Raw genomic sequence first — 23,236 nt, 5'->3', positions numbered from 1 at the left:
CGCAATTATATGGAACAAATATGACTATCACGCAAACAAAAGTTGATGAATATCTGGCTAAAACACCCTTGCCCTGTTTAACAGCAGAAGCCCAAATTGACTTGGATGCAGAGATCACTGTAGCTGAGATATTAGAAAGCATACACTCGTTGAAGCTGGGGAAATCACCTGGACCAGATGGTCTAACTGCTAAATTTAATAAACAATTTGGCCTTTACTTAGTCGCCTATCTGCAAAAAGTATAACACTCCTTACAGCGGGGAACATCCTTGGGACCACAGGCAAATCTAACAGGTATCACGGTGCTCCCCAAACCGGGCTGCGATCCCACAGCTTGTGGTTCCTATCATCCTATCTCACTGATAAACCTGGATCTCAAGCTTTTAGCAAAAATTTTAGCAGGGCGTATGAACAAATATATCACTAGTCTTATTCATCAGGACCAGGCTGGGTTTTTATCCAGGGGAGGATGGCCGGAGACAATATTCGCAAACTCGTAAATCTACTATGGATTGCACACGAACGCACAGATGAAGCGCCTTTTCTCTCCATGGATGCAGAAAAGGCGTTCGACAAGGTGCACTGGCCGTTTTTATTTGGGGTACTGCGGAAAATGGGCTTTGGCCCATATTTCTGTGAGTGGTTATGCAAACTGTATGAGCGGCCAAAAGCATGTCTTAAGATCAATGGAGGGTACCTCTGATAGTTTTGAGGTTGGTAGGGGCACACGGCAGGGGTGTCCCCTCTCGCCCATCCTTTTTACCATTTTCTTGGAACCCTTAGCGATCAACATTAGAAATAACTCGAGTGTGCAGGGATTTTCGGCGGGCGGCTTATGCCATAAACTTTGTCTCTTCACAGATGACATTTTTATAGTCCTGGATCCTCATAAATCTTTATTGGGGATAGAACAAGAAATTCGAATGTTTAGTGAGGCATCTGGGTATAAAGTAAATTGGGAGAAATCGGAGATACTCAATGTTACATGTTCCCAAGCAGCGATACAGTTTTTACAACCTCTGCATCCATTTAGATGGGCTCACCAAAAACTTAAATATTTAGGTATCTATCTTACCACACACCCGAAAGATCTCTTCTCTTTTAACTATCCACCTCTCATTAAAAAAATATTTTTTGACTTGGATAAGTGGAGTAGCTTACCTATTTCTTGGTTAGGTCGTATCGCTACGATCAAAATTAATATTTTACCTATTGCTATTCCAAATGCGACCATAAAATTATGGCAGCGACGATTTTTTGGCTTTATCTGGAAAAGGCATCTACTCAGGGTTAGCAGACAGGTGTTATACCAATCCAAGTTAGAAGGGGGACTAAGCGTGCCAAATTTTCATTGGTATTATGTAGCAGATCAAATCCACCCTGTTGTAGCATGGCATGAGGATCGGGACATTAAGCACTGGGTTATGATAGAGCAAGATAGAATTTCGGGGATGACTTTAGCTACTATGCCTTGGCAACCACAATGCACGTGGAAAGATTGTCGTAATATGCTTCCCACCACTAGACATACTTTATCAATCTGGGGTAAATGGAAATCAAAATTAGTAGGTGCAAAGACATTTTTATCTTACCAGCCTGTACCATAATACTGACTTTCAACCAGGTATCCCTGTATTGGCATTTCAAGCCTGGAAATTGAGATCCATAACACGATTGGAGCATATCTGGGGAGGCGATAAATTACTTTCCTATGCTCATCTCCAGGAAAAATTTTATTTGCCAGACACGGAATTTCTTGCTTATAAACAAATTTCCCATTTTTGCTTAGCTAATGAGTGCCGGCGGATTTAATAGGTGGGAAAACCTTGTTTGAAGGTTTCTGTTCATCTCCTCATAGAAATCATGGCCTCCTTTCAAAAATTTACAAATTATTGAACACCAGACTCCTTCATATACCTCAATATGTTAAGGCTTGGAATGTCGATCTTAAGCGGGATATCTCGCACCGTGAATGGGATCAAATTCACTTACATATTAGTAAAGCATCTATATCCTCGACGCTCATTGAAAATGGGTAAAATATTTTATATAGATGGTATATCACTCCAGATAGGCTGGGGAAAATACTGCCAAAATATAATGGTGTTTGTTGGAGAGGATGTAATAACCGGGGAACGTTTATACACATGTGGTGGGAGGGTGACTGTCTAAAGCCTCTATGGAAGCAACTAGAAAATTGGCTATCAAAGGTGCTTGCCACCAGAGTGTGCTTATCAGTGAAAAGAGCTCTACGGGACACTTTGGAACGAAGTGACTCCGTCACAGAACCGGAGTTCTGTGTCCAGACTTGCATAGCAGCGAGATTGGAAATATCGAGAATGTGGAAACATAAAACAGGCCTGACTTTTGCTGCGGTACTGAATAGATTAGATCAAATTTGCACACTGAATAAACTCACAGCAGGAACACACAAAAGGATGAAGCAATACCACTAAATATGGGACCCCCTACTTGCAATGGAGAGCTACCTGGACTTCTTAGCTTCTTGGACAAACATTAGTGCCCTGATCAGCTTATCTAGCCATATGGTTCCGTGCTCCTCTCCTTCGATTGATGGGGCAGATTGAATGCTCATATTAGGGTTCTGGCTTTGCTCTCGGGCATCTCATTCATTCATTCATTCAACTGATGTACTTCCAGAATATCATTGATATTAGCGATGATAATGCTGTTCTTGGACTCTTTTGATGTCATTGTTGCGATAGAAATTTGGTATGAATAGTAGGGGGATACGTTTAATGGGGAGGGAGGGTACTTTCAGGGGAAATGGAAAACTGTGGTGCCTTTATACTTTGTATTCAATTATGTGTTTTGCAGTAATTCTGTTATCTTCATTACTGTGCACCAATAAAAATGTTAAAACAAAAAAAAGAAATACTATGGCCTTTCTAGTCTCCCCATCTGCCCAGCTAACTTAGCTTTACAAATCTCATCACTCCCTTAGAGATCCTGTATATATTTCATGCTTTCTTGAATTCAGATACTGTTTTTGTCTCCACCATCTCCATTGAGAGTCCATTCCATGCATCTACTACCCTTTCTATAAAGAAATAGTTCCTAAAATTACTCAAGTCTACCTCCTTTCACCCTCATTCCATGACTTCTTTCTAGAGCCTCCTTTTTGTTAAAAGAGGTCACCTCCTGTATACTGAAACCTTGGAGATATTTAAATGTCTTTACTATATCTTGTCTATCTCACCTTTCCTCTAGGGTATACATCTTTAGATCTTTCAGTCAGTGCCCATATGCTTTAAAATGAAGACCACTGACCATTTTAGTAGCCACCCATTGGACAGACTCCATTCTGTTTATATTGTTTTAAGGTATGGTCTCCAGAATAGTACACAGTATTCCAAATGAGGTCTCACTAGGTACCTATACAGTTTACTCATGGCTTTCTGAGGGCCAAGCCTACATTTTTTACAATAGATCTATTATCATATGGGTTTCAAGTGTCTTTTTTGCAAGGTTTTCTGGTTGGCAACAAAGCAGTGCATGTAAAAATAATATATATAGTGTTGATATTTTTACCTCCATATATTATACTTTGAATATCCTTTTTCATGTAATATCTATTAATACATTTGTTAACTGTATATGGCAATGGCCGGGAGGCTGGGGGTGCATGCACAAGGCACCTAAATTCCTTGCACCAGCCTAGAAGAGTGCACCATACACAGAGAAACTATTCACCCATCTCCCACTTCTCCAGGAGGCAAATGCTGGGAAAAGCCAAGAGACAGGAAGTAGGGTTTCTGGAAGTGTGGCAGGGTTGCCAGCTTTTTAGAAATATTAATACTGACACCATCTGCCACTCGTCCAGGAACTTTGACCCTTCCGCAGCATTTCAAATCACCAAAAAAGGGCCTCTTTGATGTGTGCGTGCCTTGGGGGTGGGGGGGTGGGCATGGAGGAGTGGGTGGTGAACACCAACTCATCCCTTGCCTCAGGCAGTAGATTACCTTAAGATGACCCTGTAAAGATTTCCAACATTTTGCCCTGCTTTCCTTTGTAATCAAACCAGATGACTTTAATATCAGAATCATAGATTTGACAGTGTTTCAGTGGATGGGTGTTGAAGATTTGGAAATGCAGCTCACTGAATTACAATGCTCAGACTTATGAGCCTCAAAAATTTAAGGTTCTGCAGGGCACACTTGAAACTGAGATCACGATCATGAACAATTGGAATTCCCTACTTGGGAAATTTGACTGTTTGACTAAAGTAGCATTTTCACTGCTCTCGACATTTGCATCTACATACATCTATAAACATATTTTCATATATGAAGTTAGTTCTTTGTCCCTCCTGGAGCCATTTAACGACTAAACACTCAGAGGCTTGTATGCTGCTTGATATGTTAAATTAGAAGCTCAAGAGGGAGTCCAAGATGGCCACCCAATAGATGAGACGCACACAACCTCGCTCCAGGCTACCTTTTTGAAATTTGCCTTTTTTGAAATATTTCCTAGAATAGCTATCCATGCCTCACACTAAACGAAAGGCTAAATTAAAGCCTAATATTACCTCAACTCCTGTAGATATTTGGCAGCCAAGTATCGAGAGCGTGTTTGCGAGACCTGGAAGGATTTTGCCGGTTCGAGGCAACGCGAGTTCCACGGAGAGGAGCAGGCCCCAGGGACCCAGTTAGAAGAGGCATCCCTCAGTCCCGGTGCACCGGAGGCTCCAGACCCGCCATCTGGGATTTTTTGTACATCGGAGGAAGCCACAGCAGGGTGGCTAGAAGGGAAAATGGTGCCAGAAAGAACTTTGACCCAGAGAAAGAACGCCGAGGAGGTGATTCTTTCGGTGAGCGAAGAAGATCGTGGCTCCAGGGGACAGACGCCACTGGAGGTCCCAGACGAAGGGAATAATGGAGAACCTGAGGCAACAGGAAAACGTGAGCCGGAGATACAGGTAGCGGGTGTATACCCATTTGAAAAACCTAAAAAAATTAGTGGAGATACAATTTGGGGCATGTTTATAGCAATGAATTCTTCTATTAAAAATATGTCTGGATTACTTAGAGAAAATATTCAACATACCAAGAACTTTGAAGTTAAGGTTAAAGCTCTGGAAAAACGAGTAATCGAGAATGAACAGAGGGTAGAAAGTATTAAAGAAGTTCAAAATAACCTGGTGAAATCTAATATAATAAATAATGCCCGAATTGAGAAAATGGAAAATGAACAGAGAAAGAAAATTACTTCTTACCTGCTAATTTTCGTTCCTGTAGTACTATGGATCAGTCCAGACGGTGGGTTATGTCCCCCGTCCAGCAGATGGAGTCAGAGCAAACTTCGGAGGGTGCTGGCATATAAACCGGTGCACCCCTCCTGTATCCTCAGTATCGAGAATATCAAAGCCAAGGAAGAATACTGGACAGACCAAGGCAGGTGGATCAAGCAAAACCCTGAACAATCAACCGTAAACCGTGAAAAAACTATGCAACGTGCAATAAGAACTGTCCAAACAGGGACAAACACAGACACACAGGTAGAGATCCCCGAAGGGAGAATAACCATGAGAATAGGAAGACAGGAGAGACGAACGAGCAGGTTCCCTCCTAGATCTCAAGAGACGTCCAGGGAGGGCGTCTGGACTGATCCATAGTACTACAGGAACGAAAATTAGCAGGTAAGAAGTAATTTTCTTTTCCCTGTACGTACTAGGATCAGTCCAGACGGTGGGATGTACCAAAGCTTCCCTAAACCGGGTGGGTCCCCGGGAAGCCTGCTCGAAGGACCCTGTCCCCAAAGGAACCAGACTCGGATACCTGTACATGGAGCCGGTAATGTCTGGAGAACGTGTGGAGAGACTTCCAGGTCGCCGCATGACAAATTTCCTGCGCAGAGACGAGCTGGGACTCCGCACAGGAGGCAGCCTGGGCTCGGAGAGAGTGAGCCTTGAGACCCGGCGGGGGATCCTTTCCGGAACCGATGTACGCCGAAGTCACCGCCTCCTTGAGCTAGCGCGCAATCGTAGTCTTGGACGCTTGACTACCCTTTCTAGGCCCCGACCAGAGCACGAAAAGGTGATCGGAGACCCGGAACTCGTTAGTCACCTCCAAATAACGGAGAAGGGTGCGCTTCACATCCAGGCGGCGAAGAGACAGGGAAGCATCAGCCGGGAAGGCAGGCAGCTCCACTACCTGGTTCACGTGGAAGGAGGAAACCACCTTCGGCAGGAACGAAGGGACAGTCCGGATGTGAACCCCCGAGTCCGTGAACCGGAGGAAGGGTTCCCGACACGAAAGAGCCTGCAGCTCGGAGATACGCCACGCCGAAGCGATGGCGACCAGGAAGACCGCCTTCAGAGTGATGTCCTTGAGAGTGGCCTGCCGCTGGGGCTCAAAGGGAGGGCCCCCTAGAGCCCGCAAGACCAGGTTGAGATTCCACGAAGGACAGAGAGGACGCACCGGACGTAGGCGCTTAACTCCCCGGAGGAATCGCGAGATGTCTGGATGAGCCGACAGACCAGGCCGTCCCCCGGCACGAGCCAGCGACGCGAGAGCGGAGACCTGCACCCTCAGGGAATTATAGGAGAGACCCTTCTCCAGCCCCTCCTGCAGGAACGCCAGCACTAGATGACGGGATACTGCAGTCGCGAGAGCCCCCCCGCGCCGAGCACCAGACCTCAAAAACCTTCCATACCCGCACATAAGCGACCGAAGTGGAGGTCTTCCGCGCCTGAAGGAGCGTATCTACCACGGGACCGGCGTAGCCTTTGCGCAAGAGGCCCCTCCTCTCATAAGCCACGCCGCAAGACAGAAGTGTTCCGCCTGCTCCGAAAATACCGGGCCCTGGCGGAGCAGACGTGGCAGGTGCGAGAGACGAAGGGGCTCGCCCACCGCCAGACGAAGGAGATCCGCGAACCACGGGCGCCGCGGCCACTCCGGAGCCACTAGAATGACCCGACCGACGTGTTTTTCTATTCTCCTTAGCACCTTGCCCACGAGGGGCCAGGGGGGAAAAACGTAGAGCAACAGCCGAGGGGGCCAGGGAAGGGCCAGGGCGTCTACGCCCTCCGCGCCGCGCTCCCGCCGACGGCTGAAGAACCGAAAGGCTTTCGCGTTGACCGCTGACGCCATGAGATCCAACGCGGGCGTCCCCCGGCGTCTGACAATGAGAGCCATCGCCTCGTCGGAGAGGGACCGCTCTCCCGGATCCAACACCTGACGACTAACTCTGATTATCCCGATTATCCTGATCTTATTAGATATATCAGCAGCGTTTGACACGCTTGATCATGAGATCCTACTAGCGAGACTACAAGCAATTGGTATACAGGCTACAGTACTGCGTTGGTTTACTGGCTATTTGGCCAATCGTCAATGTCAAATAAATTTCAAAGGCAAATCCTCGACAATCTATATGCAAAATACAGGGGTTCCGCAAGGTTCATCCTTGTCACCGGTATTGTTTAATATCTACCTTCTCCCACTGTGTCAGATTCTAGCTGCACTAGATGTTCATTTTAAGATTTATGCGGACGATATTCAAATCTATGTCCCTTATAAATCTTCCTGGGCTGACACTATTTCATTATGCAACCTGTATGTCAATACAATTAAACAGTGGCTATGCCACAGTCGACTTAAACTTAATACTAAAAAAACAGAACTTCTTTTTCTGAGTGTTCTAGATAACTCTTCAAATGGTCCTCCTTCACCGATCACTCTGGGCAATGAGATAATCAATGTTAAGAAAGTTACCCGCAATTTGGGAATTCAAATGGATACAAATCTATCCTTATCCTATCACGTTTCCAATCTGGTAAAAAATTCATTCTTTAAGCTGCATACTTTAAAAAGATTAAAACCTCTACTCTTCAAAAATGACTTTCAAACTGTTTTACAGTCTCTTTTGTTCTCGGGTTTAGATTACTGTAACAGCTTGTTTCTGGGTCTTCCAGACCCTGCGATAAAACCATTACAGCAAATACAGAATTCAGCAGCTCGTCTTTTAGTAGGACTACCTATGAGACATCATATTTCCCCTATCTTGTATAAGCTTCATTGGCTCCCAATTAAATATCGAGTAAAATATAAGGTTCTCTCTATAATTCATTCATTAATTCATGACCATGATTCTACATGGCTTTGTACATCTTTACGGTTGTATAAACCAATGAGACACCTTCGATCAACATCTCAATATTTGCTCGATATTCCTACAGTTAAAATAGCTAGACTTAATATGACCAGGGAGAGGGCCTTTTCAGCGGCTGGACCGCTGTTGTGGAATTCTCTCCCTAACACCTTAAGGCAAATTATTAGTCATAGCGAATTTAAGAAGGCAGTTAAAACTTATTTATTCAAGATTGCATATGCTCATCTTGATAATTGACTACTCCATGTTCTAAGCCACATTTTTTTGTAGTAATTTACCATTCGATTATACATTTTGAAGGAAAATGGTTTATATGAGTTATATTCTATATTCATTATCTCCTTTCTATCTTTGACTATTTTTGTTAAAAATTAGTATATTTATTTTATGAGTAGGGATTATAACAATTTATTGTATTTTTATTCTTTCTATGTCTTATCTATATTTTTAAATCTGATGTTTTTATTTTTATTTTATTTTTATTTTCATTTTTTATTTTTTCTTGGTTAACTGGTTCTATATAATCGAAATATGTAAACCGTCTTGATCAAACTAGTTTGAAAAGACGGTATAGAAATATTTTTAAATAAATAAATAAATAAATAAGATAATCCGCCTGGATGTTGTCCACCCCGGCGATGTGGGAGGCTTCCAGACGGTCCAGGAAACGTTCCGCCCAATCCATCAGACGCGCCGCTTCCAGCGCCACCAGTCTGCTCCTGGTGCCCCCTTGCCGGTTGATGTAAGCCACCGTCGTCGCATTGTCCGAGAGGACTCGGACCGCTCGTCCTCTGATCATGGGCAGGAACTGCACGAGAGCCAACCGGACCGCCCGGGTCTCCAGGCGGTTGATTGGCCAGGCCGTCTGTTCTTTCGTCCACAGACCCTGCGCCGAGCTCCGGAGACACACTGCCCCCCAGCCGGACAGGCTGGCATCGGTGGTGACCACAATCCAGTCCGGCGTCTCCAGGGGGCATCCTTGGGATAGGTTCCTGGGATCCAACCACCATCGCAAGCTGGCCCTGGCGGTCGGAGGGAGAGGAAGGATCGCCTGATAGTCCTGGGAGACCGGCTTCCATCTCGAGAGAAGGGACATTTGCAGGGGCCTCAAGTGTGCAAACGCCCAGGGGACCAGGCTGATTGCGAACGCCATAGAGCCGAGGACCTGCAGGTAGTCCCGCGCCGTGTGAACCTGGAGAGCAGAAAACCTGATGATCAGCTCCCGCAGGGCTTGCGCCTTGTCCGGCCGCAGGAAGACCTTGCCCTGTACCGTGTCGAAGCGCGCCCCCAGGAAGTCCAACCGTTGGGACGGAAGGAGACTGCTCTTGTTGAAGTTCACCACCCAGCCCAGGGACTGTAGGAAGGACACAACTCTGTTGACTGCCGCCCGCCCTTGCGGCAAGGACTTCGCTCTGATGAGCCAGTCGTCCAAATAAGGGTGTACGAGAATGCCTTCCCTCCTCAGTGCTGCTGCCACCACTACCATAACCTTGGTAAAGGTCCTGGGCGCGGTCGCCAGACCGAAGGGCAGCGCCTGGAACTGAAAGTGTTGACCCAAGATCTTGAAACGAAGGTACCTCCAATGGTCCGGACGGATCGGGATATGCAGATAAGCTTCCGTGAGATCGAGGGAGGCTAGGAACTCCCCCTGATGAACCGCCGCGATGACGGAGCGGAGCGTCTCCATACGAAACCTGGAGATCCGAAGCGTCTTGTTGACCTCCTTGAGATCCAGAATAGGGCGAAAGGATCCGTCCTTTTTGGGAACCACGAAGTAAATTGAATAATGTCCCGAGCCCACCTCTCCTGAGGGGACGGGCGCAATGGCCCCCAAGTCCAGGAGGCGGTCCAGCATCTGCTGTATCCCCAGCCGCTTGATGCTGGACCCGCAGGGAGAAAAGAGGAACCTGTCCCTGGGGGACCGGACAAATTCCAACGCGTAACCGTGCCTTAGGATGTCGAGGACCCAGCGGTCCGTGGTGATGTTGGCCCACTCCTCGTAAAACAGAGCGATGTGCCCCCCAATCCGGGGTAGCGAGGAGAGGGCCAGCCTGGCATCATTGCCAGGCTGGCCAGCCTGGCATCATCACTGTTCCTTGTAATAATGTTCAATAGTTGATTGTTATTGTTCTATGTTCTATGTAAAAAACCCCAGTCTAATCTACCAGACCAGGGCAACCTTTTCGTTACTTGTAAACCGGATTGATTTGTATTGCATACAGGAATTCCGGTATATAAAATTAAAAAATAAAAAATCATTGCGTTGACTTGCCGGGGGCTCCCTGAGCTGAGGAGTCCCTGGAGGGTCTGCGGCCACGAAAAGGCCGAGTCCACGACTGCGACCGGTTTGACGGGGTCCTCGGGCCTTGCTGTCTGGAACCCCTGTAGCGCCTCTGAGCGCGGTACCTGTTCCTAGGAGTCCCCGTGGACGGACGAAAGGACCGGCGACGGTCCTCTGGAAGCTTGTGGACCGAGTTCTCTCCCAGGGTCTTGATAATCTGATCTAAGTCCTCTCCAAAGAGGAACCTGCCCTTAAAAGGCAGGGCACCCAGGCTAGACTTGGAGGAAGCGTCCGCAGCCCAGTTCCGAAGCCACAGGAGGCGCCTGGCGGACACCGCCGACGCCATGGTCCTCGCCAGGACCCGCAGCAAGTCATGTAACGTGTCTGCTCCGTAAGCGATCACCGCCTCCAGCCGGTCAGCTTGAGCCGCCTCGTCCGGTGGCAACTGCTGGGAAGTGAGGAGCTGTTGGACCCATCGCAGACTGGCTCTCTGGGTAAGGGAACCGCATATGGCCGCGCGGACTCCCAGTGCCGAGACCTCGTAGATCTTCTTGAGGGCGACCTCCAGCTTCCTGTCCTGGATATCCCGTAGGGCAGTGCCTCCCGTGACCGGAATCGTGGTGCTTTTCGTGACGGCGGAAACTGCTGAGTCAACCTTGGGGACCTTCAGAAGATCCAGAAAATCGCTCGGGAGAGGATAGAGCTTATCCATGGCCCTGCTAACCCGAAGGGACGCCTCCGGGTTATTCCACTCCCTCACGAGGAGGTGTAGGAAGGAATCATGGATCGGAAACGTCCGTGCCATGGGACGGAGACCCACTAAGACAGGATCACCCTTGGATGTAGCGGAGGCCACGGAAGGCGCTGGAGGCCCCGGGGGCTCGACTGGGGGGTCAAGGTCTAATTCCTGAAGCACGTGCGGAATGAGATCCGTCAATTCCTCCTTGCGGAAGATCCGCAGGACCCGTGGGTCGTCGCATTCCAGGTGTGCTGAGAGTGTCTCGTCGTCCGCATGCGACGCCGGGTCGCCCCCCAGCCCCGGTAGGGGCGCGGGCGTAATCAGGGGGGCCCTGGGGCTGCCTCCCCCGGCCCCTAATCCTGCCACCGACACACCTGCCAGCCTTGGGGCTTTAGCGGGAGGAGGAGTGGGAACCGAGCCCCCCTGTGGATTCAGGCTCTGTAGGTACGCTTGGTGCATGAGCACCACAAAATCCGCCGAGAAACCCGATGGGCCCGCTGATGGGGTGGGAAGGGGGTCCTTGGAAAGCCCGGAGGAGGAGGAGGAGGGAAGAGGCCCAGGATCCAGGCTCGGGGGCGCCAGAGGTAAAAATTCCCCCGAGGTTTCTTCTGCGTCAGAGCCCATGCTACTTTCCAGCTCCAAGATGGCCGCCGCTCCCGCCAACGACGGGGGCGGGCCCAGCCCCCGAGGCCCGCGGCGCTCGGCTCGCGGTGGAGAAGTGGGCAGGAGAGCGGTGCTAGTCTCCCCTCCAGGAAGGCACCTGCCGCAGAGACCGTCCCTCGATGCGGCTTGTCCCGGGCCGCCACAGGCTGAACAACGGACGCGCTGCATCGCGAACGTCCGGGGAGGGGGGGGGCCAATGCACACGAGGCAGCAACGCCGAAGAACTCGCCGCGGGAGGAGCGGGCCGCCGCGCCCGAGCTCAACTCAAATCCGCCCCAACAGCCCCGGGGGCGGCAGGGGAATGAAACGTCCGCGCCGCCTGCGGTCCCGGGGAATGTGACGTCGCGGGACCGCAGGGAGAGGGCGAAAGACCGCGACTGAAGTGAGGGGAGAGGCTGGCCCCACCAGCATCCACCGACGGAGAACGCCAAAGCGAGCTAGAAAGGAAAAAATACAAAAACTCCCCCCCAAAAACACTTACCCTGTGCCCCTCCGGGATAGGAAGCTAGACGGGGGGGGAAGGAAGGAAGAGGCAGTCCAAATGGCAAGCCTGAAACAGAAACAAACGTGGCGCCAGCCGAGCCGGCTCACCACCAGAAGAACAAAACTTTTTTTTTTTTTTTTTTCAAACTAATAAGATTTAATAACTTGATCCACTGGAAGATAGAATAATAAGAAAAAACAAGTGACAAGTCACTCAGTAGAGGGAACCATGAGTTCCCCTTCTCACATCTGCTGGAGTCAGAGAGATACTGAGGATACAGGAGGGGTGCACCGGCTTATATGCCAGCACCCTCCGAAGTTTGCTCTGACTCCATCTGCTGGACGGGGGACATAACCCACCGTCTGGACTGATCCTAGTACGTACAGGGAACGCCTTAACCTTCGTATATTGAATTTCCTGAAGCTTAAAGGTTTATCACCAAGGGATTTATTTAGAAGTTACATCAAGGACATTTTGAAATTTCCTGAAGAGACTTTACCGGTTTTATCTAGGATATACTACCTGCCTAGCAATAAGGAAAAAAAAGTTCAGTTGTCTCAATCGCAAAAAGAGAAAGAGGAGTCTATGGATGTATCAGCTCTCCTAGAAATGACTTTGGAAACTGTGATAACTACTAGAGAAACTCTGTTTGTATCATGTGTCTTTATATCTGATAGAGATACTATATTGAGAAGTTACTTAAGAAACCAAGATTTACAATTCCACGGTTCTAGGCTGTGGATATACCCAGATGTAACTAGAGTAACTCAGGAGAGAAGAAGGACTTTCCTACAAATGCGCCCAGAAGCGTTAAGCAGGGGTGCAAAATTTATATTAAGATATCCCTCTAAATGTGTTTTGATTTTTCAAGATGCTAGGTATGTGTTTCAAGATCCTACACAGCCACGGGGGTATCTTGACTCACATTCCTGAATATTGTCTCAGGCCCGTGCATTGATTTGTAACCATTCAGGTATCATTTATTGGAAGGGAATATCGGTTGATAGTATGTTTTGTTTTCTTCTAAATGCTGCTCATTTATGTATTGGACTCCCTATTTCTTATAATATATACAGATCAGGAAGTTAGTATTATATGTTAAATGATGGAGAAGTTATGGAAGATTTCCTAATCCTGTATCTGATATTCTTGAACTTATGTTCTGTAGAATTTGTAAAACTTAATAAAAATAAAATAAATAAATAAATAAAAAATTAGAAGCTCAAGCTTGGACAACTCAGCAAGGAAAAGCAAGGCTAAGGATCACGCTAAAGAACGATAAGATGGGCATCTTTATTAATGAAGTCAAAATGTAATTAAAACACGTTATAAAAAAATGTTTAAGTATTAATGGCATGCAGATCCATAAATAAGTGACTATGCAAGAGATGCATTTGCATGTGCTGCTTCCACTGCATGCAAATCTATCTTATGCAGATCAATTGTGGATATCCTGAAACGGACTTGTGACACTTGAAGGCTGGAAATGATTATCCGCTCCCCAACTTAAATTTTGGCACACCAATTCTGAAAGGTTGCTGACCTATGGTTTAGTAAATGTGACCAGCTTACCAGCTTCTTCTTTCCTTCCAGTGTGTCCTGATGATGAAATGAAGATTTTCTTCTATCACAAATCTCTCAACAGAATGACTGCCTGGCATAACAGGGCCCTAGTTCAAAGGGGAAAATACATTTATATATACATGGTTTTAATTCACGACAATAAAATGGTTCGAGAGCAAGGTAGTTAGTAATAGTACATCCACAAAACTCTTCCTTATATGATACATTTTCCATTCCTTCAAATGGGATAGCTGATTCAATGCCACTCTGGATTAATATGAATTATATTTTTTAATCAACCATTGAAAAACTTAAGAATCTAAAAAAAAAAAAAAAGAAAAGAAAACTGTAGCAAAGATACTGTGTAGAAGACCTCATATTTGCACCAAAGTAGGGCAGCGTGTAGAGACTCACTCATCACCAATAAATAAATGAGAACAACTATTGCAAAAATTTGATGCAAATTTTTAGTTCATGACTAGTTTCTGTACAAAGAAGTACAATTTCAATCGTTGCAAAGAAAATATTTATTTAGAAGCTTTTTTATACCGATATTCGTGGGTACATTGTATCGGTTTACTTATAACTGAAGGAAAATACAAAAAACAGGGGTGGGGGAGGGGGAGAATTATCTGCAGGTTTCAGTATTGTAGTTCTGGTCTGAGGATCCTTGACTCATTTTTATGGAAAAACTTTCCAATATGCCATTTTAGAATATGTTTGCTGTTTTAAATGAGTGCCGCATATGTTCTTTTAAATTTGCAACAGCTATACTAAAAAGGTAAAGCTGGCTCTCACTGTGCTTCTTTCTTGCAAATCTTACATGCAGTAGTTTAAGTCATTTCGAACAAATAATAGACTCTTGTATAGACTTTTAATAGTTAGAAATATTTCTTCAACTCTTCATTTTTATTTATAAAACACTATCATTAAGGCCTTTATAGTATAGTGATAAATTCTGCTCATAATCATGACCAGTGTATAATCATAGGTCCTTAATTTTGTCTTGCTTTTCCAAAATTGCATATAAAAATTCAAGAAAGCAAGTTTGCTTTCTGTAAATGGTGTTTTCCATAGACATTAGGATAAATAAGCCATGGCTTCTGGGCGATGTCATCTTGCAGCACCGAATGGACCTCTCGCTCATATATAGTAGAGCTTTTGCTTTACTGAGCATGTGCGGGAATTCATGTGCAGGTGTTGCTTTGTGAGCCCCTTCAGTCAGTTTTAGAGGTAATATAGCTAGACAGTCGTCTCTCCAAGGAGGCAGGCAGGTATTTAACGGATATTCATCCTGTTATCTGCAGAAAACACTGTTTACAGTGTGCAAATGTGCTTTTTCAGTCAATAAGCAAAGCTAAATTATTCATGAACTTGATTTGCTTTTGGACTTGGCCATTGAAGCAGTCCTGGCCATAAAAGTCGGGGCCCAGGATAGGCTGTCTTCAGAATCCAATGCCCCTTCCCCCCTAGCCACTCTCCCACCGACAAAGCAGTGAGCACTAAGTAGAAAAATTAGATTACATTCAATGGGAGTATAAAACCAATATGAACTCTCATAGATAAAGTAGCAAAACCTAAAGCAAAAAGAGTGAGTGAGAAGTTTAGTAACTCTTTGGGTTCTCATGTGAATGGATCCTAGGTGTTGTCATAACACTATGTGGAAAAAATGTTTTTTATTCAAAACCATAGGCTATTCCAATTGATGGCTTTCTAGAGGACAGCAAAATGTTTCCAACCTGTTTAAGCAGAGTGAATCTGGAGATTACCAAGTGCCCAACATCCAAACTGTCAAGATGATGGATGGTAGATTCGGATGAAATAGACTTCTCTCTCCTTGAATTAATAAGGATAGATCTGATCCCAGAGGAATTGGAGGACTGCTGTATATGTTTATTAGGTATGTGGACTAAACCAGTCTGGGCCATACAGCAGATATTAGGATTAGATTGGCCCGATCTTCCAGCACTTTGTTTTGAATGTTAGCAGAATCGGTAGAAAAGGGTATATGAAAACCGCATTCCAGATCAGCAGAAAAATGTCCCAACCAAACAGGAGTTCGCTAGGAAGAACACGAAAAACTTCTCCACCTTTATGATTTCTTCTGAGGTGAATCAGTTCATTGCTAGTAGATCTCAGAGGCCAAATAGTCTGTCAGCAGTTCATTGTTGGGAGCGATGAATCGCGAGGTTGGAAAGCCTTGTTTAAGTGATCTGCCAACATGTTGGAGATCCCCTGAGGGTTCCTTGCTTCCAGGAGAGCTGAAGTTTGTATATTCAGTCCCATTTTCATATCATTCATTGACAAATAGTCACTCCTGTGTATCACTGTTTTACTCAAGGAGAACATCGTTGATTGTTATGAGAAAGTTGTTAGAGTGCATCTGATCACTCAACTCCAGAAGGTGGATTCTAGAATCATTAATCATTAATCACCAAGGTGGAAATTTCCAGTTTTAAGTAAACATTGTGCTGGTACCTAGATGCTGTCCAACTGTAGGATGGAGCCTCCACCCTGGTTACTTCCTCTCCAGGTACTGTTGGTAAAAGACATCTCAGCAAATGGGTGGGGCACCCACACAGGCTCCTTCCAGAATCAAAGAGATATATGTAGGATATATATATATATATATATATCTCTTTGATTCTGGAAGGAGCCTGTGTGGGTGCCCCACCCATTTGCTGAGATGTCTTTTACCAACAGTACCTGGAGAGGAAGTAACCAGGGTGGAGGCTCCATCCTACAGTTGGACAGCATCTAGGTACCAGCACAATGTTTACTTAAAACTGGAAATTTCCACCTTGGTGATTAATGGTTGCGTCAGTTAGTTGCACAAGGAACCAAGACTTTACTGTAAGTGAGGTATGCAAAGCTGGGACAGAGCAAGCTTCCAGATGATGACCCCATGCATTTTAAAACAATCAACATTTCTCTTGCTGATCAGAGATGAATGCTTAACAATTTGTAAGCAAGCTAGAGTGTTCTCTCGAACTAATTAAAGAAAGGCTCTCTCCAATAAAGAAATTATCCCTGCTCCAAGAAGTTTAATGTTCTGGGAGGGAATCTACTTCAAATATAGAAAAAACCCTAATGGCTGCAAAACGTGTACAACATTGGTAGGGAGGTTAGCACGCCATTAATGGTCAATCATCTATTTATTCAAAGACTTGGATGTTCTGTAAAGCAGGAGCACTGCTATTACAGCGAGGCACATAGTGATGACTCCCAATGCTGGTAACAGAGCAAAGGGCAGCACTTTGTATTGAAAGTGGAAAGAATCCACCATAAAATGCAAGTAATATGAGTGGGAGGGTTGGGTAGGAGCATGTGCATAAGCATCCTTTAGGCTGAAAACACACCTCCATTCTATGGTCTGTGTGTTGCAGGAATTCATTTTGAATTCTTTTGGGAGTAAATATCTTTTCATCCTTCTTGAATCAATGATGGGCGTCAGTCACCCCCCACCCCTACCCCAATTTCTTGGGAAGAAAGTTCTAGGAATAGAACCCAAATTGCATGAAGTGAGATGGACTAAAGGATGAACAATAAGAACTGAGAAAAATGTAAATGATATCCAGATTGCACTATCTGGAGAACTCAGCACTGTCTGGTGATCTTGCATGATCTCTCCAGGAAAGGTTGGATTCTCTACTCAATAGGAATGGCAGAATTTTGGTTTTGCAGAGTGATCCAAACTCAGTCTAGAGATAGGTTGGACTTGTTTTTGGTTGATGGCATACTCGCTGTTGAACACAGGCCAGAAACTGATGTTACTGGGAATAAGGTCTTTTAAAACAGCAATAGGAGCACCGTGCTGTTTTTTTAAGCCAAGCAACTGATTTCATGAGCTTTTGCAGGAAAAGATTTCCAAGACAAGAATTACTCACTAATCTGTTGTGGACATCAAGAAAAATAGTGGCTCTCCATCAAGTCATATAGCAAGGTCTGATGGAAGCTGCTGAGGTATGTGGTATAGTATCAAAAGAATCGAAGATAGATGGAAGGAGATGGCATATGCATGCTTCCAGAAATGGTAGAAAGTCCACGCACCACCAAGTATAGTGGTTTGAAATACCTGTCCCAGAAAATTATCCAGCAATTCTAGATCCTCCCCTGGAAGTATTCTTGTTCAATAAGCACGGATCATGTAGAATTGGTGGGTGGAAACTCATGTATTAAACATGAGTTTTTGTTGTTTTTTTTATTATACTTTCTTTTTTACCAAATTCACTGGCGAGGTAGTTGCACTATTCCAAAATCCCAGTGAGATGCTGCACTGAAAACAGATTTAATTCCCTTGCAACTGGGGCCTATGGAAGAGCAGTTCTTCCACAGATTGCACTGTAATTCCTGTAGGATTTTATGAACTGGAATGGCTGGATGGCCGGTAATTCCAGAAATTGAAGGAAATCAAATGTTTGATCAAGGATATTTGTTCCTAGAAATATTAAGTCAGAGTGTTTTTCCCCTGACCAGAAATCTAGAGTAAGTTATTGATTCTGCAGTATTCCAATGAATAGACGAATTCTATTGTCTTTTTATCATCTAGATATCCAAAAATGATAGTGAGGTGTCTGAGCAGCATCCCCCGGGAGAGGCTTCCAGAGGTCACCACAAGCGATCCAGGGATGGACTTCCACAGCCCCAACTTCCAGAGGTCCTGCACCCGTCGCAGTACAGGAGAACGTACTGCGCGCGTCCTTAAGCTTCAATTAACTGAGTGAAGATTCATTTAAGGGTGGTTAGAGGTTTGGTAAGTATAGTTTTCGGAAATCTTTGGACTTATAAAAGTTTGGTGAAATGTGAAACAGAGGGATATATTCTTTAGAGTTTGTGTGTCTGAGGTAATAAGCAAGCTAGAGATAGTTAATTCTAGTGTGTCTTTCCCACCCACTTAATCCTTGATTTTTAGGCACAAGACACTTTCTCATTAAAAATCAATCAGGGTCATCTAAATCATACTATTGTACGAGCCCTATTGAAAGTTTAATCATCCCCTTGTAGGACACTAGCTGATTAATTAATAAATTCACCTGTAAATTTAAAGTACTCATTCCAACTCCCTTAGTATCCTAAACTTAACTAGGAACTCAATAAAACTAAGATGAAGGCAGCAGTCCAGCAGCAAGAGGGGGGGCTTTCCAGTCTTTTGCATTGAGTGTCACATGTATGATTTTTTTTACCAGCCGGTGAGAGACTGTGTGTGTACTCGGTGCAAAGAGCTCCTGGCTCTCAGGGAATGAGTCCCATCTCTAGAAGCTAAAGTAGCAGACTTTGAGGAGCTGAGGCAGACAGAGGTACATTGATGAGACCTTCAGTGACATTGTAGCCAAGTCCCAAATCCAGTCTGGCAGCCTCAGTGCTGCTTTGGATCAGAAAGGTCTCCCAGTAGGAGAACATCAGCCTGGTTTAGCAGGAAGTGATCCTGTAGCAAGGACATGCTCTCCAGGTGATGTATTGTCCTCTCGCACTGAGGACAAGTCACCCAGGGCTACTGCCCAGGAGGGAAGGGTTAGGCCGGCCATCATAGTTGGTGATTCAATTATTAGAAACGTCGATAGCAGGGTGGCTGGTGGACGAGAGGACCACCTGGTAACTTGCCTGCCTGGTGCAAAGGTGGCAGATCTCACGCGTCACCTAGTTAAGATTATAGACAGTGCTGGGGAGGACCTGGCTGTCGTGGTACATGTGGGCACCAACAACATAGGAAAATGTGGGAGAGAGGTTCTGGAAGCCAAATTTAGGATTTTAGGTAGGAAGCTGAAATCCAGAACCTCCAGGGTGACATTCTCTGAAATGTTTCCTGTTTCACGTGCAGGTCCCCAGAAGCAAGCAGTGCTCCAGAGTTTCAATGCATGAATGAGACGATGGTGCAGGGAAGAGGGAGTCAGTTTTGTAAGGAACTGGGGAAACTTTTGGTGAAGGGGGAGACTTTTCCGAAAGGATGGGCTCCATCTTAACCAGAGTGGAACCAAGCTGCTGGCACTAACTTTCAAAAAGGAGATAGAGCAGCTTTTAAAACTAGAACAAGGGGGAAAGCTGACAGTCACTCAGCAGTGCATGGTTCGGAGAAATGTATCCTTGAAGGATATTAATGAAACAGGAGAGTTAGGGCATCCCAACAGAGAGGTTCCAATAAAAGCAAACGTAGTCCATGTGCCTATATGTAAAAAATCACCGAACCTAATGCATTCCAAATTATCCCTAACAACTGAAAAGCAGGTTGTTGATACAAACATTGAAATGTCTGTATGCCAATGCCAGAAGTCTAAGAAGTAAGATGGGAGAATTAGAGTGTATAGCAGCAAATGATGAGATTAACATAATTGGCATCACAGAGACTTGGTGGAAGGAGGATAACCAATGGGAAAGTGCTACATCAGGGTACAAATTATATCGCAATGATAGGGAGGATCAACTTGGTGGGGGTGTGGCACTATGTCCGGGAGGGTATAGAGTCCAACAGGATAAAGATCATACAAGAGACTAAATGCTCAGTAAAATCTACATGGGTAGAAATCCCATGTGTGTTGGATAAGAGTTTAGTGACAGGAGTATACTACCGTCCACCTGGACAAAATGGTCAGACAGATGATGAAATGCAATAATAATGGGAGATTTCAATTACCCCAATTTTGACTGGGTAAATGTAACATCAGGACTTGCTAGAGATATAAAGTTCCTGGATTTAATAAATGACTGCTTCATGGAGTAATTGGTTCAGGAACCAACAAAAGAAGGAGCTATTTTAGATTTAATTCTTAGTGGAATGCAGGATTTGGTGAGGGAGGTATCGGTGGTGGGGCCACTTGGCAACAGTGATCATAACATGATCAAATTTAAACTAATAACTGGAAGGGGGACAATAAGTAAATCTACAGCTCTAACACTAAACTTTCAAAAGGGAAACTTTGATAAAATGAGGAAAATAGAAAAAAAACAAAGGTGCAGCCGCAAAGGTTAAAAGTGTTCAACAGGCATGGACATTGCTTAAAAATACAATCCTAGAGGCACAGTCCATATGTATTCCACGCATTAAGAACGGTGGAAGGAAGGCAAAACGATTATAGTCATGGTTAAAAGGTGAGGTAAAAGAGGCTATTTTAACCAAAAAAAATCCTTCAAAAATTGGAAGAAGGATCCATCTGAAGAGAATAGGATAAAACATAAGCATTGTCAAGTTAAGTGTAAAACGCTGATAAGAGAGGCGAAGAGAGAATTTGAAATGAAGTTCGCTATAGAGGCAAAAAACTCAAAATCTTTTTAAAATATATCTGAAGCAAGAAATCTGTGAGGGAGTCAGTTGGACCATTAGATGACAGAGGGGTTTAAAGGGGCTCTTAGGGAAGATAAGGCCATTGCAGAAGGACTAAATGAATTATTTGCTTCCATGTTTACTAATGAATATGTTGGAGAGATACCAATTCCGGAGATGGTTTTCAGGGGTGATGAATCAGACGAACTGAAACAAATCACTGTGAACCTGGAAGATGTAGTAGGCCAGATTGACAACTAAAGAGTAGCAAATCACCAGGACCGGATGGTGTGCATCCTAGGGTGCTGAAGGAACTAAAAAAATGAAATTTCTGATTATTAGTTAAAATTTGTAACCTATCATTAAAGTCATTCATTGTACCTGAAGACTGGAGGGTGGCCAATGTAACACCAATATTTAAAAAGGGCTCCAGGGGCGATCCGGGTAACTATAGACCAGTGAGCCTGACTTCAGTGCCAGGAAAAATAGTAGAAACTATTCTGAAGATCAAAATCGTGGAGCATATAGAAAGACATGGTTTAATGGAACACAGTCAACATGGATTTACCCAAGGGAAGTGTTGACTAACAAATCTGCTTCATTTATTTGAAGGGGTTAATAAACAGGTGGATAAAGGTGAACCGGTAGATGTAGTGTATTTGGATTTTCAGAAGGCGTTTGACAAAGTTCCTCATGAGGCTTCTAAGAAAACTAAAAAGTCATGGGATAGGAGGCGATGTCCTTTCGTGGATTACAAACTGGTTAAAAGACAGGAAACAGAGAGTAGGATTAAATGGTCAATTTTCTCAGTGGAAAAGGTTAAACAGTGGAGTGTCTCAGGGATCTGTACTTGGACCGGTGCTTTTCAATATACCGTATTTTTCGCTCCATAAGACGCACCTAGGATTCAGAACGGGAAAATTAAAAAACAAAACAAAAAAAAATGGTGTGCTAAACCAGCTCTGTTCCTGGGCGTCTGTGTCTCTTATGGAGCAAATTAGGGGAGGGCATAAAATGTTTTTTTTGTCCCCCAATTCCCCATCCCAACCCTTTAAATTTAACTAAAACCCCCCATCCTCCTGACCCCCCCCCCAAACTTGCCCCCCATCCTCCTGACCCCCCCCCCCCCAAACTTGCCAAACGTCCCTGGTCGACCAGCGGGGGTCCAGGAGCGATCTCCTGCACTCGGGCCGTCAGCTGCGAGTATTCAAAATGACGCCGATAGCCTTTGCCCTTACTATGTCACAGGGGCTACCGGTGCCATTGGTCGGCCCCTGTCACATGGTAGGAGCAATGTACGGCCAGCGCCCAATGGCACTGGTAGCCCCTGTGACATAGTAAAGGCAAAGCCTATCGGCGCCATTTTGAATACTGGCAGCTGACGGCCCGCGTGCAGGAGATCGCTCCTGGACCCCCACTGGACCACCAGATACAGTCTTGGGGGGGGGGGGGGGGGGTTTGTAATTCATTTTTTTTTGTTTTTTTAATTTAAATATTCCCTCCATAAGTTGCAGAGACATTTTCCCCCCCACTTTTGGGGGGAAAAAAGTGTGTCTTATGGAGCGAAAAATACGGTATATATAAATGATCCGGAAAGCAATACAACAAGTGAGGTTATCAAATTTGCGGATGATACAAAATTATTCAGAGTAGTTAAATCACAAGCAGATTGTGATACATTACAGGAGGACCTTGCAAGACTGGAAGATTGGGCATCCAAATGGCAGATGAAATTTAATGTGGACAAGTGCAAGGTGTTGCATATAGGGAAAAATAACCCTTGCTGTAGTTACACAATGTTAGGTTCCATATTAGGAGCTACCACCCAGGAAAAAGATCTAGGCATCATAGTGGATAATACTTTAAAATCATCAGCTCAGTGTGCTGCAGCAGTCAAAAAAGCAAACAGAATGTTAGGAATTATTAGGAAGGGAATGGTTAATAAAACGGAAAATGTCAATGCCTCTATAATCGCTCTATGATGAGACTGCACCTTGAATACTGTGTACAGTTCTGGTTGCTGCATCTCAAAAAAGATTAGTTGCGATGGAGAAGGTACAAAGAAGGGCAACCAAAATGATAAAGGGGATGGAACAGCTCCCCTATGAGGAAAGGCTG

General features: G+C 45.0%; 1 protein-coding gene across 3 annotated transcripts in view; it reads right to left on the bottom strand.

Annotated features, from left to right (window-relative positions):
- The window catches only part of NCBP1 (nuclear cap binding protein subunit 1), a 437,475-nt gene that overhangs the window by 226,564 nt on the left and 187,675 nt on the right, over positions 1–23,236 (bottom strand). For all 3 annotated transcript variants that reach the window (XM_029603603.1, XM_029603613.1, XM_029603623.1), the window contains one exon: positions 13,873–13,970. In XM_029603603.1, coding sequence (XP_029459463.1) covers positions 13,873–13,970 — 98 coding nt within the window. The remainder of the gene's footprint in view (positions 1–13,872; positions 13,971–23,236) is intronic.

The sequence above is a fragment of the Rhinatrema bivittatum genome, chromosome 1 (assembly GCF_901001135.1).
Source record: "Rhinatrema bivittatum chromosome 1, aRhiBiv1.1, whole genome shotgun sequence".
NCBI lineage: Eukaryota > Metazoa > Chordata > Amphibia > Gymnophiona > Rhinatrematidae > Rhinatrema > Rhinatrema bivittatum.
This window is presented reverse-complemented; position numbering and strand designations above follow the sequence as displayed.